The following is a 24,146-nucleotide window of genomic DNA, read 5'->3' as shown; positions in this document are numbered from 1 at the left end:
ATAATGTTTGTTAACTTCATTATTCTTTGGTAAAAGAGTAGCCCAAGAGTTATGTTGGATGGCAATGAATTTCTCTAGTCTTTCACTGCTAAATTAGGATGGCTAGCGCAGATACCCCTCGAGTAGCCTTGTGGTTAGTTCAAACCAAACCATTATGGATACAGATAACTGCTTTTAAAATTCGTGTATCAAGGTTTGAACTTCTTGTTTTTTCCCTATATGAGTGTCTTCTTCGAAACGCTCCCTCCCCCAGTACAGCGGTAGGTTACGGATTTGCAACGCTAAAGTCAAGGGTTCTGATTCCCCTCGGTGGGCTCAGCACATTGTCTGATGTGGCTTTGCTATTAGAAAACACACACTCTTTGAAACGAACCATAACAATTACCTCAGGCTATAGATTTACACGTGGTGACGTCGTACTGTCGTGTGGTCGTGAATTCACTGTAGCTCAAATATATAGGGCTAAACCTTCAGCGACACGCCATTGTATTTTGACACCAAGCTTGTGGATTTACAGAAGTACCCGTTTGAAAACACATTTCGGTGCTGCTTTATAAGTTAAAAGAGAAAATAAAATATACCAGAATTAACTTATAAAATATCATAGAGACAAACGTAGACTTGTGTTTAAAACGTTAGTTTGTGGATAGGGTTCTTCATTGTCCACTGAAGACCTGTCATAAGTGTATAAACTCACATTGTAACGTTTAGCAACCATATAGTAGACTTGTTTGTTGATTTGTGTTGAATTTCGCGCAAAGCTACACGAGGGATATCTGTGCTAGTCGTCGCTAATTTAGCAGTGTAAGACTAGAGAGAAGGCATCTAGTCATCACCATCAATATTTATCAATAAATAGTGGGAATAACCAACACTTTATAACGTCCCAACGGCTGAAAGGGCGAGCATGTTTGGTACAACGATGATTCGAACCCGCGACCCTCAGATTGCAAGTCGAATGCCTTAACCACCTGGCCATGTCGGATCCCATATAGTAGATCCACAGCATGTTCCCAGTCTACGGATTGAGTTATGGCTCGAGGATGACGTCATAGTAGGATTGTTAAACAAGGTCACAAGACAAAGGACGCAACACTTTGTAAAGTTAGCCTTCTGTACCGACGTCCACGTACTTGGAAGCTTGGAAAGTTCGACAAGATTTAACTCCGTCACACCAATCTTCTTATAAGATTGTTTGTACAACGGAAGGTTGTATCGGATATCATTTCTTAACCCCAAAATTACAAGAACTGATACACAATTTCAAACGAAAATCCACCGAAAAATCACCCATACTGGACTATACATTCCTTGGGACTCAGCACATGAAACAAAACAAAACTCAACATACTAAGAAACCAAATAAAACACAGCCATAAAACTATGCTCACCAGATAAAATTAACGATGAATTAGACAAAATAAAACAATACTCACCAACATCAATAAGTTTCCTCCACAAACCGTAGAAAACATTATACGCACACACCTAGACAGAAAGCAAAATCAACCAACTAAAGTAAATACAGCTCACGAATCAAAAAACCACGAAACCATATACTGCTGTATACCATATATTCCGGACATCAGCAAACAAATAACCAACATTTGGCAAAAATTAGTAACAAAATATGACATTCCAATACCAAATTTATTCAAAACCCGGCACAAAACTGAGGTCTATACTATGTGTAAAACTACAATGACAAACACTACACCAACATTATTTATAAAATACAATGTAATAACTGCCACGACTTCTATATTGGAGAAACAAGTAGAAAAATGGAAACCAGATTCAAAGAACATAAAAAGTCACCTTCGCACGTTTTCGAACACTGCAAGTCAAATAAACACAACATAACCATGGAAAACACTCAAATACTAAATAAAGAAACAAACATAAACAAACGCAAAATTAAAGAAGCCTTACTTATACAACAACTTAAACCCAAAATAAACCAATATAAAGAAACGCCTTTATACCTATATTAATAAAATAAAATAAATAAAATTATATATTCAAACATCTAATACCGCCCTCTACATTTCGACACACAGTTACACAACCCCTTTAAAACATGTGGTCAGCTTCCGGTCAGTTACCTCTTTCTTTGTGAACCTGACGATGACCGAAGAAGGTCGAAACGTTGTTCGCTCTTCTATGCTAAAAGTGTTCTCAGCCCAAACGAGCCGTTTTTGCATATAAAATGTCCTGTTTGAAGTCTATAAATGCCACGTTTTCTGGGGTCATACCTCTGTAGTCCCATACATTTACCATGTTCTGGTCCCGAATGCACTCTAACATTCCACTCCCAGGTAACTACGTCAACTAGAAAGTAGTTATAAAGGCAGCAATGACCTATAACATCTTTATTATCCGTCCATAGTGTTCTAATGATCGGGTTGTGACACTTTAGCCCATAGTGTTCTAATGATCGGGTTGTGACACTTTAGTCCACAGTGTTTTAATGATCGGGTTGTGACACTTTAGTCCATAGTGTTCTAATGATCGGGTTGTGACACTTTAGTCCATAGTGTTCTAATGATCGGGTTGTGACACTTTAGTCCATAGTGTTCTAATGATCGGGTTGTGACACTTTAGTCCATAGTGTTCTAATGATCGGGTTGTGACACTTTAGTCCATAGTGTTCTAATGATCGGGTTGTGACACTTTAGTCCATAGTGTTCTAATGATCGAGTTGTGACACTTTAGTCCACAGTGTTCTAATGATCCGGTTGTGACACTTTAGTCCATAGTGTTCTAATGATCGGGTTGTGACACTTTAGTCCATAGCGTTCTAATTATCGGGTTGTGACACTTTAGTCCACAGTGTTCTAATGATCGGCTTGTGACACTTTAGTCCACAGTGTTCTAATGATCGGGTTGTGACACTTTAGTACACAGTGTTCTAATGATCGGGTTGTGACACTTTAGTCCATAGTGTTTTAATGATCGGGTTGTGACACTTTAGTCCACAGTGTTTGTTCTAATGATCGGGTTGTGACACTTTAGTCCACAGTGTTCTAATGATCGGGTTGTGACACTTTAGTCCACAGTGTTTTAAGGATCGGGTTGTGACACTTTAGTCCACAGTGTTCTAATGATCGGGTTGTGACACTTTAGTCCATAGTGTTCTAATGATCGGGTTGTGACACTTTAGTCCATAGTATTCTAATGATCGGGTTGTGACACTTTAGTCCACAGTGTTCTAATGATCGGTTTGTGACACTTTAGTCCACAGTGTTCTAATGATCGGGTTGTGACACTTTAGTACACAGTGTTCTAATGATCGGGTTGTGACACTTTAGTCCATAGTGTTTTAATGATCGGGTTGTGACACTTTAGTCCACAGTGTTTGTTCTAATGATCGGGTTGTGACACTTTAGTCCACAGTGTTCTAATGATCGGGTTGTGACACTTTAGTCCACAGTGTTTTAAGGATCGGGTTGTGACACTTTAGTCCACAGTGTTCTAATGATCGGGTTGTGACACTTTAGTCCATAGTGTTCTAATGATCGGGTTGTGACACTTTAGTCCATAGTATTCTAATGATCGGGTTGTGACACTTTAGTCCACAGTGTTCTAATGATCGGGTTGTGACACTTTAGTCCACAGTGTTCTAATGATCGGCTTGTGACACTTTAGTCCACAGTGTTCTAATGATCGGGTTGTGACACTTTGGTACACAGTGTTCTAATGATCGGGTTGTGACACTTTAGTCCATAGTGTTTTAATGATCGGGTTGTGACACTTTAGTCCACAGTGTTTGTTCTAATGATCGGGTTGTGACACTTTAGTCCACAGTGTTTTAAGGATCGGGTTGTGACACTTTAGTCCACAGTGTTCTAATGATCGGGTTGTGACACTTTAGTCCATAGTGTTCTAATGATCGGGTTGTGACACTTTAGTCCATAGTATTCTAATGATCGGGTTGTGACACTTTAGTCCACAGTGTTCTAATGATCGGACACTTGTGACACTTTAGTCAACAGTGTTCTAATGATCGGGTTGTGACACTTTAGTCCACAGTGTTCTAATGATCGGGTTGTGACACTAGAATCACGGATAAGGTTTCACATTTTTCTTTCTCCAGATACGTATACAACATATTACTTTTGATAGTAAACTGTAGCATGACATTATGGTTAGTGTGTCAGGCCTGTGATCCCAAAGGTTCATGGTTCGTATCCCTTTGTCGTTTAAACGCACTTCACACTTTAGTTGTGAGCGTGACAGTCAATTCTTATTACTGATCAGATGAGAGTAGCCCAAGAATTTACGGTTGACCAGCTGCTTTCATCTAGTCCAGGACGGCATTGAGTTAAAATTATGAAAGATAAAATACATTTAACAAACTTTATAAATAAGTGAGAAGAACTCAAACTACACGTTTCTAAAAACGGTTATTTGTGGTATTTTTCACGAACAAAATTCCAGCTGTTACTAAATAAGACATGAATATTTGGAAGTTGTTAAACGGTTAAAGTTCAAACCACCTGCATCCACATGTTTTTTATTGGTTTGGTTAAACAACTACTGTGATAAAAACAGAACCTGCCTGTTATTTCACCTGCCCATGATCCAAATAGGTCATAATTAATAAAGCCGTAACTTGTTACAGGGTCTAGATCTGAACTTCAGAGTACACGGAAGGAAAAGCACATAACAAATAATTATTCAAGAACCCGCCAGACGGCGTCGTTTATTCTTATTCTTTACTTTCTCTCAAGACAATCAAAAGCCAGCCTCTCGTGACAATGTTACATTGGACCTATAATTCACTACAGTGTCTGTGATGGTTCCCTGTCAAACTGTTGGACGTTCATGAGAACAAAATGCAGATATATATATATCACAATTAAACGGTTTCAACTATGATACTATACTGACCTTTACAGGAATTTAACAAACTTTTATTGTAGAACCAGATGGTCCATACATTCTAAGACCATCAAACGGACAACCGTAATTAGTGTAAACTTTACGTTCCTACATAGTTGTTTTGGCTTGCGAAGTTGTATTATTAAAGACAACTGGAACCTGCTAGACTGATGTTGTTGGTTTTACCTTAAGATGAACTGGAACAAAGAGAGAGTACCACTTTGTTCTAGCTCAAGGGGACACGTTACCCCATTTCTTTGATGTGGCGGTGGAGCTCTAAAAACCGGCGAAGCTTCATGCAGCAGGTGGCTTTAGGAAAATATTTTTTAGACAATAAATACGACTTATAAAACTAAATCGAAGGAAAACGGCTTGAGGTAGGGGGGGGGGAGATAAAGGAAGGCCCGATTAAGCCGGAGGTAGTGGACATACAGGGTTTTGTTTAAAACTTCAGTTCTGTGGTGGAGCGTGGAACGGGCAGCACGTGATAGTCCAGTCTGTATAACAGTTGATTCTTACCTGTGTACAAAAATACCGTTGGTGGAAAGAGTAAGCGTAAACTTAAATAATTTTATCAGTAAAACGTTATTATGTATTTAATTTATCTAACGAGTGATTTTATTATGTACTTAATTTACAGAATGAGTTATCTAACTAGTGATTTTATTACGTATTTAATGTATGAATGAGTTATCTAACTAGTGATTTTATTACGTATTTAATGTATGAATGAGTTATCTAACTAGTGATTTTTATGTACTTATAGGAACATACAGAAGTGGTGGTTTTAACCGAAACGTGTTACGACAGTGAATAATTTGGAATCATCGTTATATGTGCGACACTTTTAACAAGATGGGTATATATATATATTTTAACAAGATGGGTATATATATATTTTAACAAGATGAGTATATATATATATTTTAACAAGATGGGTATATATATATATATATATTTTAACAAGATGGGTATATATATATATATTTTAACAAGATGGGTATATATATATTTTAACAAGATGGGTATATATATATATATATTAACAAGATGGGTATATATATATATATTTTAACAAGATGGGTATATATATATTTTAACAAGATGAGTATATATATATATATTTTAACAAGATGGGTGTATATATATTTTAACAAGATGAGTACATATATATTTTTTTTTAACAAGATGGGTATATATATATTTTAACAAGATGGGTATATATATATATTTTAACAAGATGGGTATATATATATATATATTTCTTTTACACGACTAAATATCTTAGAGTCTCTTATGACTTTTAACAATATCTGAATCTAATCAAAATCTAAAAAACATATTTATTGTTTGTTTTAGCGGATATTGAACCCTGATTTTAGCGTTAGAAACCTTCAGATTTATCGCTGAGCCATCAGTTCGTTTGTTTGTGTGTGTTTTTCTTATAGCAAAGCCACAACAGGCTCTCTGCTGAGCCTACCGAGGGGAATCGAACCACTGATTTTAGCGTTGTAAATTCGCAGACTTACCGCTGTATTAGCGGGGGGCTGAGCAGTCGGAAGGTGGGCAATAATATCTACTTATTTGTCCGTCCGTCCACCTATCTTCCTATTTGTCTGTCCGTCCACCTATCTACCTATTTGTCTGTCCGTCCACCTATCTGCTATTTGTCTGTCCGTTCACCTATCTGCCTATGTTGTGTGTAACCTTCGAATTTAATTTTATGATGCGGAATTGGTGTAGCCCATTGCATAGCCTGTTGGTGGAAAGACTATGAATCAAGGGATTTGTGGTTCGCTGGCCATTGCTACTAAATGTGCTCTGCACTTCATGCGTTATAAGAATGACAATAAAATCCCAGCATTCATCAGAGGAGATTTGAATGTGACCGACATTTTTATACTTCATCATTTCAAAATTAGGAACCGCGATACGTAAGTAGCCCCTTTTGTATGTAGTTTTGCACTAAAATTATTACAAGACAAACGGCGAGTTTGAGGTCTTAAAGAGCTAATACTCGAAGTTCCATTCAGTGGAGTGGATATAGTCCTGATAGCCAAGTGTGTTGTTTTGCGTTAAAGGCCCTGCATGGCCAGATGATTGAGGCACTTGACTCGTCATCTGAGGATCATGGGTACCGATCCCCATCACACTTAACACGGTCACACTTCCAGCTTTAGGGGTATTATATTTACGGTCAGTCTCACTATTTGTTGGTAAAAGATTAGCCCAAGAGTTGGCGGTGTGTGGTGATGACTAGCTGCCTTCCCTCTAGTCTTACACTGCTAAATTAGGAACGGCTAGCACAGATAGCCCTCATGTATCTTTGCACGAAAATTCAAAACAAACAAGTAATTTGCGTTAAAACTAACAAACAAATGAATTGCTTTAATGGAAGGTAACATTGCACATGCTACACAACTCAGGGGTGTCTTCATCAAATATGTGCCCACACTGCTATAATACATCGCTTATAGATGAGCTCCGATTGGAGCATACATTCGGCGTTATGTTAGTATATTAAAAATTAGTTATTCGCAGTAGGTTTAATAAATGTGAGAAAAACGTTGAAATCATCTCTGGTTTCAGAAACACAATCTACCACTTTTGTCTTCAGCTGGACGGACTGAGCTATTCTTTGGTTACTTTAACGGTAGGAACTTTAAATATAAACAACAACTGAAAAACGTGTAATCGGGTCTCTACGGATCTATTAATTATATTTTGTATGTTCTTATTGTAACGTAAGTCTTGACGCGAGCCTTTTTAGTAGGATATGTTTATGGGGAATTATTATTATATATATATATATACGAAATATATTTTTTCCCCTTATAGAACTCTGACTTTTACTGAATTATTACAATTGATTTAGACCCATGGTGGGGCATGGTGGTAAGTCTTGGGATTTACAATGTTAAAAGCAGAGGCTCGATTCCCCTATACAGACTCAATAGGTAGCTGGATGTGGCTTTATTACAACTAAATACACATACACAGCTGGTGTATACACTTTGAAATGTACCATGTCATCAACAGTTCAGGTATTTTGTAGAAAGTAGGGTTCAGATTTGCCCCTATACCCCAAGGGTTTGCTGAAATGTGTTGCACTGTGTGATAGAGTATAGCTAACGAATTGCAAGCATTTTAAAGGTGCGTGTGCGTTCAAACATCTAAATAAAAATATTTATAATCATAATGTGGTTTATTTACATTCGTGACCCTACATGGTGTCTCTTTGTGTCACTTCATCTAACGGTACTTCTAGATGATTCACTCACTGAACTCAATACAGGTATTATAAAACACAGCTTGATTAAACAAACTGTTTACCACAACCCTTTCACCATCCAGGTCAAGATATTTGTCATCGTGACCAATATCATCCCTAAAGATATAAACTCCCTTCTTTGCTGAAAGAAACATAAGTCTTATCATTCCTAACAGTTATCTTTTAACTACATCACGGGCGTCATGGATAAAATATGTTACAAATACATATTGTTTGTGAGTAACAAATAATTTATTATCCAGCTAAGCCTTTCGCCGTGCTATTTACTGAAGCTTGAAGAGAGTGTATATTTACTTTGTGTTTGTTTAGTTTACCCAGCATGACCAGGTGGTTAAGTAAGGCACACGACTCGTATTCCGAGGGTCGCGGGTTCGAATCTCCATCGCATCAAAGATACTCACCCTTTCAGCCGTGGGGACGTTATTATGTGAACGTCAATCCCACTATCGTTGGTAAAGAGTAGTCCAAGAGTTGGCGGTGGGTGGTGATGACTGTGGGTTCGAATCTCCGTCGCATCAAAGATACTCGCCCTTTCAGATGTGGGGGCGTTATAACGTGTAGGTCAACCCCACTATCGTTGGTAAAAGAGTAGTCCAAGAGTTGGCGGTGGGTGGTGATGACTAGCTGCCTTCCCTCTAGTCTTACACTACTAAATTAGGAATGGCTAGCACAGATAACCCTCGTGTTGCTTTGCGCGAAATTCTGAACGAACCAATCAGTTTAGTTTGGTATATTCATCATATTCGTCGCATTCTATGTCTTTGTTATTTTTTACCTGATTTCGCGAAAGATGCTTTAAAATGTGTTATATTTATGTAATACCTTTGTTTGGTTTGTTTTGAATTTCGCACAAAGCTTTTGTTTGTTTGTTTGTTTTAGAATTTCGCACAAAGCTACTCGAGGGCTATCTGTGCTAGCCGTCCCTAATTTAGCAGTGTATGACTAGAGGGAAGGCAGCTAGTCATCACCACCCACCGCCAACTCTTGGGCTACTCTTTTACCAACGAAAAGTGGGATTGACCGTCACATTATACACCCCCACGGCTGGGAGGGTGAGCATGTTCAGCGCGACGCGGGCGCGAACCCGCGACCCTCGGATTACGAGTCGCACGCCTTACGCGCTTGGCCATACCAGGCCCCGCACAAAGCTACACGAGGGTTATCTACGAGGTGGACCTGCTGAGTCCACCAAGAGAAATCGAACCCATGAGTTTAGCATTGTAAATCCATAAACAGCGAGAGACTATCTAGTTAGTCAGTGTGTTTGTTATCTGTCAGTTGCTGGAGCAAAATGAAATAAGTAATTTATTTGTGAGTTAAACGTACTATTAATTTCTGTTTTAAATTTTGATTGAGAAGTTAGGCCTATCAGTATCGAAAACTTACGAAACCTTGACATGTATATTTAACTGCCTCCCCCCAGTGGTTGCGGACTCACATCGCTAGAAACCGGGTTTCGATACCCGTGGTGGGCAAAGCACAGATAGCCCATGATGTAGCTTCGTGCTTAATTCTAAACAAACAAACAAACTCTTTCGAATTTCTCTAGTATTCAAAATTAGACGAATACTAAATGACTTTGGTATACGAAAACACACACGCATTAACTAGATAACTGACAAACAGATACAATAACTCTTACTGTTTAATTCGCAAACTGATAACTGAACTATTAACTAATTTATGTCACTGGTTCTTGTATTTTACTTTTGTTTGTGTACGTAAGAATCTTCGAGGTTTTACAGATGGTATGCAGATGGGATGACGACTTGTCGTTCATTATTGGTATTTGTTGTCCTGTCATTTGATAAGTTGTCTCTTGGTTGGCTTGCGTTAAACTAGTGTAAATATTTATCAAGACATCCTGGGGTTGGATGCAGTTCGATAAAACTAATATAAATATTCAATAAAGAATGTTCTTCGTGAGGCCACCGGGACTGGATACATCTGGCTAAAGGTAGCACGACCATTCCTTTAGGCTTAACTTTACACAGTAAGACTATTGTCTAAGTCGGAAAATCGTGTTTTAGTTTCTCGTAAGTATGAGAGAATGAACTAAATAGTTGCATCAGAAGACATAGATGGCGTTACCTTGCCCTTAGCGATAGAACTAGTCCACCAGATGGTGGGACCAGCTATTGCAATCGCCTAAGGCCCTTGTTTGGAACTTTTACTTTGATGATATGTTTTAGTAACCTATATCACGTAACGGCGAACGGTGATCTGTCTTGGTGGAACTTACTTCATCAGTTAGTTATTTGTGCCGAAACAGATCCGGTGTTTGTTAAAGTTCGATCAAGAACACGTGGCCTTGAAAATCACTCCTGGAATGCATTGTTCGTAACTTCTTTTACGGTGAGCCAATGAAAGAGACAGGTATGCATTATTCTAGAACCACTTCAACCAAGAACTAACCCCCTTATTTCTGAGAAACTGACCACTCCTTTAAAAATATTACAAATAATTCCTGAAGCGTTTCTGTCTTCAACAAGCTGGGTCACTTTACTCCCAAGGAAAATATGATTCACGAATTGCCCCGTGTAAACAAGTAAACATTGGAGAAGTGACAGATCTCGGAAGAGGTCTTTAGTTCGCTCGCAAGTGTGTTGTTACACTACGTATCTTATTCCATCAAATCACTATCTTATGGCCCGGCATGACCAAGCGTATTAAGGCGTGATCGGAGGGTCACGGGTTCGAATCACGTTCGCACCAAACATGCTCGCCCTTTCAGCCACAAATCTGGTGTTGTTAGGTTGATTACCACTGGCATTAATTTCAGCCGCGGGGGCGTTATAACGTGACGGTTAAACCAACTATTCGTTGGTAAAAGAGTAGCTCAAGAATTGGCGTTGGGTGGTGATGACTAGCTGCCTTCTCTCTACTCTTACACTCCTAAATTAGGGACGGCTAGTGCAGATAGCCCTCGAGTAGCTTTGCGTGAAATTTAGAAAAACAAACAAACAAAACAAACACTATCTTATGTGTGACGTTACGTTGCCTGTTATTCTTAAGGTGAATTTGCATAGAGAGAATATTTGGATATACATATGTAGTTTTTGACGGATCGAGCCATCTTTTGAGTAATGAAACACAGAAACGACAACTCTGTGGCTAAACGACACTGCTGGCGGAACAGTGGCTTATAATCTTAACACACGGTGCTAGGTTAGGTGATAATTTCTCATCGTTTTGGTTTGGTCTTATTATTTGACAGCGCGTGCGTGCTATAAGTGCTAATGTTAAATCGTTTATGAAAACCTAAAAATGGAAAATTAAGTGATTTGTCAAAAACCAGTTAATTTATATGTTATTTATAAAACGTTTACACAGTGGCTATTTGTGCTCTGCTCGTGGAGGGCTTTGAAGTCCGCATTTTTTTAACACGAGGATTTGTTGTTGAGCCAGTGGAGGTCTTATTTAGAGATTACAGTATAGACCTATGGAATTTTACGTCATAATACCATGTAGATCCAGGAATTTTTCACATGGTGTTACATTATATGCAAGGAGATTTTTACATGGTGTTACAGTATAGACCTTGGGATATTTATGTGGTTCGTAATGTGGACTTCGAGATATTTAAATGCTACAATACAGACCTTACTATTTTTACACGGTGCTACAGTGTAGACCTTGGGATTTTTACATTTCACAGTATATAGCACTCATTTATAAGACGTCTTTGTTTGTTTTGAATTTCGCACAGAGCTACACAGTGGGCTGTTTGTGTTCCGCCTGTTCCACGAGTATCAAAACTCGGTTTCTAGTGTAGTAAGTCTGTAGACATGCCGCTGTGCCAGTGAGGGTTTCGCACATAGGTATTCGTCCCTATTGTAGCAGTGATAGATTAGAGGGAAGCCAGCTGGTCAACACCACCCACTGCAAATTCTTGGGCTGCTCTTTTATTAACGTCCTCTTTGTTGAAAGGGCGAGCATGTTCGATAACAAGGATTCGAACGCGCGACCCGCTGTTTGTGAGTCGAGTGCTCTAAACACCAGGTCATGAAAATCCGGAACTTCTGAAAATGAATAAAATTCACCATCACCTGATTTATTTCTTGTTGATATAAGTTACAGCGAAAACGTTTGAACTTATACACGTTCATATAAAATGCGATGTTTATAGTTTTAAAACACCTGGAATCCAGTCGCTGGGAAATAACTAAACTAAATACGAAGAAATATACGAAACTGCTTGTGGATCCGGCATGGTCAGGTAGTTAGGGCGCTTGACTCGCAATCTGCAGGTCACGCGTTTGAATCCCCGTCGCACTAAACATGCTCGCTCTTTCAGTCGCAGGGACGTTAATATGTTACAGTCAATTCCACTATTCGTTGGTAGGAGAGTAGCCCTAGAGTTAGCGGTGGATGGTGATGACTAGCTGCCTTCCCTCTAGTTTTACACTCATAAATTAGGAACAACTAGTGCAGATAGCACTTGTGTAGCTTTGCGCGAAATTCAGAAACAAACAAACCAAACATTGTGCTTCGCTGTTCACCAAACAACCTATTGTATTGTTGTAACGTTTCTTTTTATTCACTAGTTCCTCTAAATTATACATTGAAAACAATTTGAAGCCAATCTAGGTAAACAATAATGAATGAGTTTCTTCCTCCTTTAATGTTTACAAGCTTGATCACTCGTACATTACCGTAAGCTCCTATAGGCCTACGTTACAAATGACATTCAAATCTAACTCCTCCTATCTAAACAAAACAACTCACTTATGTAAATTAACCCAATATTTGAGTTAGTTAAGGTCATGCAAAGAAATATTTTAGGTTCTGGTCTCCGGGCGCATCACTTTTATAGCAGTGCATCAAAAAAATTTATAAAAAACGCCCACCCACGTTTTTACGTAAATGAAAGACTCCTCAGTGTCACAAGAAAACACTTCTTGACGGAGTTTTTGCACGCGATTGCGTGTCACTGATGATTTCAATGTTCGTGTTCGATATTAAATAATACCAAAATAATATAATGTATGAAAAATAAATAAAAAACCGCGTTATTCTATCACTGTTAGAAGGTACAAATTACCAGAACCTGTTGTCTTTCTTTTGTGACCTAACATAGATCCAAATACTTCAAGTACATACTCAAACTGTTTTAACTCTACATTTTGAATACATACCTGAAGATATTTCAACTTAACAACGTTTCATGGAACATATTTATAATTTACACGTGTACTGGATATTTCTGGGCCCGTAATCCAAGGGTCGCGGGTTTGAATCCCCGTCACACCAAACCTGCTCGTCGTTTTAGCCGTGAGGGCGTTATTATTTGACGGTCTGTCCCACTGTTCGTTGGTAAAAGAGTAGCTCAAGACTTGGCGGTGGGTGGTGATGACTAGATGCCTTTCTTCTAGTCTTACACTGCTAAATTAGCACAGATAGCCCTCGTGTAGCTTTGCGCGAAATTCAAAACAAATCTCGATATTTCTCGGACTTCCTTGATCTCAGCATCAAGCGCCCCCTAGTTTACATGTGACCTAACTAAATATAGTTTGTAACAGTATTGTCTTCAGTCCATAGAGTAGTGTATCACCTTGTGTGGCTTTATTTGAACAACTACAAAATTAGTACTGTCGTTGAAATATGAATGTTACGCAAACTCTAAAATTCTAGACGTGTTTCCAACGATGTTAAAACAAGTCTATAAACACAGATATCCATAAGTTTGTAACGTTCTAACTTATTTGGTCTCCAGTGTTATATATACAAAGTGGATAAAAAGCAAACGGGCTATTTGTGCTGTGTTCAAAACGAGCAGCGAAACCTCTTGGGGCGTTATAAGTCTTTAGACTTAACGTTCAGCTACTGTACACTTCCACGCAAAACTACTCGAGGGTTATCTGTGATAGTCACGCCTCGTTTTGAATTAATAGACTAGAGCGAGGGCAGATAGCTAACACCACCCGCCGCCAACCTTTGGGCTACTTTTACCAACCAATAGAGATTGACCTTCACATAATAACGCCCGCACGGGGGAAAGGACGAGTAACGAGGGAAGATATCTGAAACTAAACAACCGTACTGTCACTGTTGTCCTAGCCTGTTTGTATATATATATATTATACACATATCGTTGAAACTGTGAATGGCGTGATAGCCACGCACGGACTGAACAAAATCAACATTAGTTGTATAAGTTTGATTGTTCTCCACGTGCGTCTTTAGAACAGAACCAGCGATCTCTAATCAATCCTACCTACTGGGCGGAGTTCCGTAAGCACACCCACGGATGATATTCATCTTGTAACTCAACTGTCGATTGATTTTTAATTAAAAGGCTGTTTTGATCCGTCAACTGAGATTGTTTCTAAAAGATAACTACTTTTCTGAATAATTAATGTAAACTTTTATAGAGGTCGCTAGTTCAACTGTAACTATAACAAAGTGAATGGTTGTCTGTTTGTTTGTTTGTTTTAAATTTTGCACAAAGCTACACGAGGGCTATCTGCGCTGGCTGTCCCTAATTTAGCAGTGTAAGACTAGAGGGAAAGTAGCTGGTCATCAGCACCCAATCTCAACTCTTGAGCTACTCTTTTACCAACGAATGGTGGGATTGACCCTCACATTATAACGTCCCCACGGCTGAAAGGGCGAGCATGTTTGGTGCGACCTGGATTAGAACCCGCGATCCTCGAATTATGAGTCGAACGTCTTAACACACGTGGCCATGCCGGGCCGAATGGTTGCCTTTGTACACTATCTGTGACTATGTTTTTAACCCTATATCAGAGTGAAATTTGAAATTCTTTTAGTCCTTATAGATTTAAATTACTTCTTAATGAATATTCTTTGTTATAATAACCTATATATAATATTCTGATACTTCTGAATGTATATTGTTTGTTATGATAACCTATATGTAATATTTTAATACATCTGAATGTATATTGTTTGTTATAATAACCTATATATAATAGTTTTGTTATAATAACCTATATGTAATATTTTAATACATCTGAATGTATATTGTTTGTTATAATAACCTATATATAATAGTTTTGTTATAATAACCTACATTTAATATTTTTGATACTTCTCAATGTATATTATTTGTTATAATAACCTATATATAAAAGTTGGTAGTTTGTCAGAAGTATAGAAGAACTGTGGTTGACAAAGATGGACATAGTAAAATTTGGAAGTTTGTGAGAAGTTGACAGAAGTATGGAAGAACTGTGGTTGCGTGATCAACAAGGTGGAAACGAAGTGAAACCGAAACCTTATTCCTACAGTGTGTAAATAAAGCTGGGGTATACAGGGTGCTCAGTAGTATATAAACGTCATTCCGCTAGGGGGAGCTTCTATTAACGAACCTGAGATCGTGAGATAATACTTTGCCCTGAAGAAATGTCCACTTTTCGAAAGCGCTCGGGTAATACGATTTTTATCTTATCTTTATCATTCCTAAACTTTCGTGTGTTTTTTTAAACATCACCAATAACTATACAAAAATGTATTTGTTTGGAGTAACTATTGACGCTGTGCAATATATAAGTTGTTTAATATTGGCCAATAAAGATTTAGAATCTCCATTTTTTTTTGTCGATACACAAAGCTAAACAATGGTTTGGGTGCGCTATATGCACACAATTTTAAGCTTTATAACTTATTACATTTATCAGTCAATCCCTGGAAAAGTAGACTTCGAAAAGAAAATTACCTGCTGTTGTGGTTCTCGTACATCTTCCAAAAGGACTCTTAAAATCTCACGCGTGAAAGCAAAGAATAATGATGTAATATGTCAGCAACACTACATCTGCTGTATCCAGTAACGACTAGGCCTATTATACCAGTGATCGTCAGGCAGGCTGGGACACGATGGTCTAGCGAATTTGTACATTAATTTTGTTTGACAGATATTATAGCGTCAACCAGGTTCAACAAGTGAAATGTATTATTATCAGCTATACTTAAAACAGATCTTAAGAGTAGGATTTAATAACATGACATTATTTATGTCACTTCTGCTTGGTCGCCCAGTTCTTCATAATTTTCTGATTATTATTGGAGTATCAGAAGACGATAGGGGTCGCGATGGTTTAATATTAAAATTCTATATGACAGGGTATTGTGTGATGCATCATTTGGCCAACAGGTGGTTTTTTATTATCATTATTTTTTAAACTTTTCGCAAAGCTACACTAGGGCTATCTGCGCTAGCCGTCCCTAATTTAGCAGTGTAAGACTAGAGGGAAGGCAGCTAGTCATCACCACCCACCGCCAATTCTTAGGCTACTCTTTTACCAAAGAATAGTGAGATTGACCGTCACATTATAACGCCCCCACGGCTGAAAGGGCGAGCATGTTTGGTGCAACCGGGATTCGAACCCGCGATCCTCAGATTATGAGTCAAACGCCTTAACCCACCTGGCCAGGCCGGGGCCTGTTTAGGTATTAATTACTGTACCACTTTCAGAGAAACAGTTTTTGTGTTTATTGTTTTGTTCATAAAATTAGGTTGTTTAAAAATATCAAACGCATGCTTCTATCACACCGGTTAACATTGTGCACTTGCAGATGTGTAACTCTCTCATCAAAGCCAAACCTCATCATGATAAAGATAGCAGCGTGCTGCATGTAACGTGACGTGTATTTCCCAGTGACATGCGGTATGTTCGTAATTATTTCTCAATCTATGTCATGATAAGAACCTCATGTTGGGAGAGATTCTGTAGGGAGGGTATGGAACAGCCAAGAACGAACACCTGCTGTTGGGAGAGATTCTGTAAGGAGGGTGTGGAACAGACAAGAACGAACACCGGCTGTTGGGAGATAATCTGTAGGGAAGGTGTGGAACAGCCAAGAACGAAAACCGGCTGTTGGGAGATAATCTGTAGGGAGGGTGTGGAACAGCCAAGGACGAACACCGGCTGTTGGGAGATAATATGTAGGGAGGGTGTGGAACAGCCAAGAACGAACACCTCCGGTTGGTAAAGAATCTGTAGGGAGGGTGTGAAACAGCCAAGAACGAACACCGGCTGTTGGGAGAGAATATGTAGGGAGGGTGTAAAACAGCCAAGGACGAACACCTCCTGTAGGGAGAGATTCTTTAGGGAGGGTGTGGAACAGCCAAAAACGAACACCTCCTGTTTGGAGAGATTCTGTAGGGAGGGTGTGGAACAGCCAAGGACGAACACCTCCGGTTGGGAGAGAATCTATAGGGAGGGTGTGGAACAGCCAAAGACGAACACATCCGGTTGGGAGAGAATCTGTAGGGAGGGCGTGGAAATGCCAAGGACGAACACCTCCTGTTGGGAGAGATTCTGTAGGGAGGGTGTGGAACAGCCTAGAACGAACACCGGCTGTTGGGAGATAATCTGTAGGGAGGGTGTGGAACAGCCAAGGACGAACACCTCCTGTTCGGAGATAATCTGTAGGGAGGGTGTGGAACAGCCAAGAACGAACACCTCCTGTTTGGAGAGAATCTATAGGGAGGGTGTGGAACAGCCAAAGACGAACACATCCGGTTGGGAGAGAATCTGTAGAGAGGGCGTGGGAATGCCAAGGACTAACACCTCCTGTTGGGAGAGATTCTGTAGGGAGGGTGTGGAACAGCCTAGAACGAACACCGGCTGTTGGGAGATAATCTGTAGGGAGGGTGTGAAACAGCCTAGAACGAACACCGGCTGTTGGGAGATAATCTGTAGGGAGGGTGTGGCACAGCCAAGAACGAACACCGGCTGTTGGGAGAGAATCTGTAGGGAGGGTGTGGAACAGCCAAGGACGAACACCTCCTGTAGGGAGAGATTCTTTAGGGAGGGTGTGGAACAGCCAAGAACGAAAACCTCCTGTTTGGAGAGATTCTGTAGGGAGGGTGTGGAACAGCCAAGAACGAACACCGGCTGTTGGGAGAGATTCTGTAGGGAGGATGTGGAACAGCCAAGAACGAACACCTCCTGTTGGGAGATAATCTGTAGGGAGGGTGTGGAACAGCCAAAAACGAACACCTGCTGTTTGGAGAGATTCTGTAGGGAGGGTGTGGAACAGCCAAGAACGAACACCGGCTGTTGGGAGAGATTCTGTAGGGAGGATGTGGAACAGCCAAGAACGAACACCTCCTGTTGGGAGATAATCTGTAGGGAGGGTGTGGAACAGCCAAAAACGAACACCTGCTGTTGGGAGAAATTCTGTAGGGAGGGTGTGGTACAGCCAAGAACGAACACCTCCTGTTGGGCGAGATTCTGTAGGGAGGGTGTTGAACAGCCATGAACGAACCTGGGCAATGAAGTATGGTCCAACCAGTAATTAAGTGGTTGTAAATTTATCTCTACTCACCAAATGGATAAGATTTGTAACTTTATCTCTACTCACCAAATGGATAAGATTTGTAACTTTATCTCTACTCACCAAATGGATAAGATTTGTAACTATCTCTACTCACCAAATGGATAAGATTTGTAACTTTATCTCTACTCACCAAATGGATAAGATTTGTAACTATCTCTACTCACCAAATGGATAAGATTTGTAAGTTTATCTCTACTCACCAAATGGATAAGATTTGTAACTATCTCTACTCACCAAATGGATAAGATTGTAACTTTATCTCTACTCACCAAATGGATAAGATTTGTAACTTTATCTCTACTCACCAAATGGATAAGGTTTGTAACTTTATCTCTACTCACCAAATGGATAAGATTTGTAACTTTATCTCTACTCACCAAATGGATAAGATTTGTAACTTTATCTCTACTCACCAAATGGATAAGATTTGTAAGTTTATCTCTACTCACCAAATGGATAAGATTTGTAACTATCTCTACTCACCAAATGGATAAGATTTGTAAGTTTATCTCTACTCACCAAATGGATAAGATTTGTAACTATCTCTACTCACCAAATGGATAAGATTTGTAACTATCTCTACTCACCAAACGGATAAGATTTGTAACTATCTCTACTCACCAAATGGATAAGATTTGTAACTATTTCTACTCACCAAATGGATAAGATTTGTAAGTTTATCTCTACTCACCAAATGGATAAGATTTGTAACTTTATCTCTACTCACCAAATGGATAAGATTTGTAAGTTTATCTCTACTCACCAAATGGATAAGGTTTGTAAATATCTCTACTCACAAATGGATAAGATTTGTAAGTTTATCTCTACTCACTAAATGGATAAGATTTGTAACTATCTCTACTCACCAAATGGATAAGATTTGTAAGTTTATCTCTACTCACCAAATGGATAAGATTTGTAAGTTTATCTCTACTCACCAAATGGATAAGGTTTGTAAATATCTCTACTCACAAATGGATAAGATTTGTAAGTTTATCTCTACTCACTAAATGGATAAGATTTGTAACTATCTCTACTCACCAAATGGATAAGATTTGTAAGTTTATCTCTACTCACCAAATGGATAAGATTTGTAACTTTATCTCTACTCACCAAATGGATAAGATTTATATCTATCTCTACTCACCAAATGGATAAGATTTGTAAGTTTATCTCTACTCACCAAATGGATAAGATTGTAACTTTATCTCTACTCACCAAATGGATAAGATTTGTAACTTTATCTCTACTCACCAAATGGATAAGGTTTGTAACTTTATCTCTACTCACCAAATGGATAAGATTTGTAAGTTTATCTCTACTCACCAAATGGATAAGATTTGTAACTATCTCTACTCACCAAATGGATAAGATTTGTAAGTTTATCTCTACTCACCAAATGGATAAGATTTGTAACTATCTCTACTCACCAAATGGATAAGATTTGTAACTATCTCTACTCACCAAACGGATAAGATTTGTAACTATCTCTACTCACCAAATGGATAAGATTTGTAACTATTTCTACTCACCAAATGGATAAGATTTGTAAGTTTATCTCTACTCACCAAATGGATAAGATTTGTAACTTTATCTCTACTCACCAAATGGATAAGATTTGTAAGTTTATCTCTACTCACCAAATGGATAAGGTTTGTAAATATCTCTACTCACAAATGGATAAGATTTGTAAGTTTATCTCTACTCACTAAATGGATAAGATTTGTAACTATCTCTACTCACCAAATGGATAAGATTTGTAAGTTTATCTCTACTCACCAAATGGATAAGATTTGTAATTTTATCTCTACTCACCAAATGGATAAGATTTATAACTATCTCTACTCATCAAATGGATAAGATTTGTAACTTTATCTCTACTCACCAAATGGATAAGATTTGTAACTATCTCTACTCACCAAATGGATAAGATTTGTAAGTTTATCTCTACTCACCAAATGGATAAGATTTGTAACTATCTCTACTCACAAATGGATAAGATTTGTAACTTTATCTCTACTCACCAAATGGATAAGATTTGTAACTATCTCTACTCACCAAATGGATAAGATTTGTAAGTTTATCTCTACTCACCAAATGGATAAGATTTGTAACTATCTCTACTCACCAAATGGATAAGATTTGTAAGTTTATCTCTACTCACCAAATGGATAAAATTTGTAACTATCTCTACTCACCAAATGGATAAGATGGCTTATTGTAGCCTCGTTTAGGGGCACATTTTCCTTTCGTAATTGGAATTCAGACAAAGTATTCGTTATCAAATTCTTGGTTTTTTACCCTGTGTCCGCACGTGCATTTGAAGTATTTTAGCCTTGCTGTTGATTTTATAGATGAGGGATAAAACCAATAATTAAGAAGTTGAAGTCATGATTAAATTTAGGGTTAGAAGAAGACATGTTAGGTAGCACTAACCATTACATGGTGGACTACAGAGAATACAGGTAGCTAACACTGTCCATTACTTGGTGGACCACAGAGAATACAAATAGTTAACACTGTTCATTATGTGATGGACTATACAGAACACATAGTTAACAGTCTCTATTACTTGACGGACTACAGAGAATACAGGTAGGTAACACTGTCCATTACTTGGTGGACTACAGAGAATACAAATAGTTAATACTGTTCATTATGTGATGGACCATACAGAACACATAGTTAACAGTCTCTATTACTTGACGGACTACAGAGAATACAGGTAGGTAACACTGTCCATTACTTGGCGAACCACAGAGAATACAAATAGTTAACACTGTTCATTATGTGATGGACCATACAGAAAACATAGTTAACAGTCTCTATTACTTGACGGACTACAGAGAATACAGGTAGGTAACACTGTCCATTACTTGATGGAATACTCTTCCCAGATTTGTTCAAACTAATAATATTGCCGTACTTATCTTTCAGACGAAGTAATATTGTTCCAGCGGATTTTTAGATTCTATTTCTGTCATTTTTGTAATATTTTCAGACTTTAGTTGTCTGTGACAGGTCATTGTTGACCACTACAAACCCGTACAACTAGTTAGATTGCAACAAACCAGCTTTGGATTAGCTCTATATTTTTGTTATTGTTGCTTTCCTAGCATTGTTAGACTGAAAATTAGCGGAAGATGGCCTTAACAAATTACAAGTTCAGCTTTTCCATTGGACAACAGAGTGGTAATTTTGTAACCCTGTGATTCATTGGTTAAAGTTCTTTGTTCTCTCTCTGACTGACCACATGTCTGTTTGAATCGTTCAGTTTGAGCCAGTCTTGTCCTGGACGTCAGAGATAGAGTTAGGAAGAGGTACATTGTACAAGCATTTGTGAGTCTCTATTAGCCAGATCCCAGCGTTCCTTCTGTTATTGCTAAAACCGTCCAATAGGAGGACACTTTACATTCACTGGTTCTCTGTTGTTGTTTTTTAACCACCAGTGAAGAACGAGATTATTTTATCACTAGTTTATAGTTTGTTACAGAACTCTTCTAACACGTGTTTGGTTGTTGTGAACCACAAAGCTATATAGTAAATAAGCTACCTGTGCTACGTACCGAAACAAGGTTTGTAGCGGCGAGAGTCCACAGACTGTGCCACCAGTGGGCGCAAGCGCTGTAAAAGTGAGACGGACAGACAGCTGAAAAGCAATCTTGACTGACAGTGAACGTCGTCACGATATTTTCTTTGCCACTGATTTTAAACTTGTGTTACTTGAGAAACGAAGCGCTATGGTCACGTTTGTTAGTTAGCTAACCTACCAAGACATACTACCATTAACTCAAACTGACATGCGCGTGTGCATGCGTGTGTGAATAACGCCTCACTTATCTGTTCCGGTACGAACTGATTTTTTTCCAACAAGCTGACGCAAATGCAAAACGAGAAATAAAAACTGAATTGAAAAAAAAAAGAGAGAACAGAAACTGATGAGACTCGAGAGGTTGGAGAGTAGATAGTTTATTAATGTAAACCTGAAAACACTGTTGTGTCTTTGTGACCCATCTGTACTTAACTCTTTCAAAGGAGCTGTATCTCAGATTGTATCAATTAACCAATGGCTTTAAGTGCAACGTTTTACCTTGTATTTTCTTTCTGGCCAGAAGATTTTAAGGGGGTCACTAATGTATTTATTATCCTGTACATTTATGGACACAAGGTTCCATGGGGGACGCTAATGTATTTATTATCCTGTACATTTATGGACACAAGGTTCCATGGGGGACGCTAATGTATTTGTTGTTCTGTATATTTATTGACACAAGGTTCCATGGGGGACGCTAAGTATTTGTTGTTCTGTATATTTATTGACACAAGGTTCCATGGGGGACGCTAATGTATTTGTTGTTCTGTATATTTATTGACACAAGGTTCCATGGGGGACGCTAATGTATTTGTTGTTCTGTACATTTATTGACACAAGGTTCCATGGGGGACGATAATGTATTTGTTGTTCTGTACATTTATGGACACAAGGTTCCATGGGGGACGCTAATGTATTATTTTTATATTTTTCTACAGACGTACATTGATCTGTAATAATATCAATCACATCATGATGTGTCGTGCTGAGAAAAACAAACCACATCCACGAGGAAGATGTGAGCCAACAGGTGGCTGGTGAAGGAGATTTCTAAAATTCAGAAAGATGCGTCTCCTAAAGAAACGGTCCCCCTCTCCGCCTCAACTCATACGATTGGCCACTCTTCCTGGAGAAGACGCTACACATGGATCGTTGAGCACGAAGGTTTGTTTCTCTCTTCCCAACATTCCTAGTCTATTTAGACTGCAAGACATGCCAGGGGCAGCAGAAACGTCGACTAAGCCAATAAGAGGTAAGCTAGAGTTGTTTTTAACAAACGTTGTTCAGTTGAATAACAGAAGTAAAGTAGTTACTCAAAAAGGTTTTAAATTATTCAACCAAGCAGTAAGGTAAGAATATGTTTATTATTTGGTTAAATATACCGAATCTACAATATTAAATTTTAGTGGTACAATGTGGACAAGCTTCACAAGACTTTTGAGAGTACTCCCCAATCACGTGGGGTATCTCAATCAGAATCAGTATTATTATTATTAGGGTTAAAGTTTTCGTTAATTTAATAAAAATGATATAAAAACCCGATAACCCCAGCGCTTTCGAAAGATGGACCTCTCTTGTTCAGGAGCAAACGTTATGAAGACACCCAGTTTATCCCCAAAGAAGAGAGGTCCACATTTCGAAAGATGGACCTCTCTTGTTCAGGAGCAAACGTTATTATGACATCCAGTTTGTCCCCAATAAAAAGAGGTCCACATTTCGAAAGATGGACCTCTCTTGTTCAGGAGCAAACGTTATTAAGACATCCAGTTTGTCCCCAAAGAAGAGAGGTCCACATTTCGAAAGATGGACCTCTCTTGTTCAGGAGCAAACGTTATCAAGACATCCAGTTTGTCCCCAAAGAAGAGAGGTCCACATTTCGAAAGATGGACCTCTCTTGTTCAGGAGCAAACGTTATTAAGACATCCAGTTTGTCCCCAAAGAAGAGAGGTCCACCTTTCGAAAGATGGACCTCTCTTGTTCAGGAGCAAACGTTATTAAGACACCCAGTTTGTCTCCAAAGAAGAGAGGTCCACCTTTCGAAAGTGTTCTTGTTATAGGGATTTTATTTTA

The 24,146-nt window shown here is 38.6% G+C and overlaps 1 protein-coding gene across 1 annotated transcript in view; it reads left to right on the top strand.

Moving 5' to 3' along the window:
- The first annotated feature begins 5,227 nt into the window (after positions 1–5,227).
- The window catches only part of LOC143246899 (uncharacterized), a 33,487-nt gene continuing 14,568 nt past the window's right edge, over positions 5,228–24,146 (top strand). The window contains exons 1-3 of the mRNA XM_076494159.1: positions 5,228–5,433; positions 5,651–5,743; positions 23,015–23,328. Of these exons, the coding sequence (XP_076350274.1) occupies positions 23,142–23,328 (187 nt within the window). The 5' untranslated portion in view covers positions 5,228–5,433; positions 5,651–5,743; positions 23,015–23,141. The remainder of the gene's footprint in view (positions 5,434–5,650; positions 5,744–23,014; positions 23,329–24,146) is intronic.

This window comes from Tachypleus tridentatus, chromosome 3 (assembly GCF_004210375.1).
Source record: "Tachypleus tridentatus isolate NWPU-2018 chromosome 3, ASM421037v1, whole genome shotgun sequence".
Lineage (NCBI taxonomy): Eukaryota > Metazoa > Arthropoda > Merostomata > Xiphosura > Limulidae > Tachypleus > Tachypleus tridentatus.
Note: the sequence above shows the minus strand (reverse complement) of the source record. Positions and strands in the feature narration are given on the sequence as shown.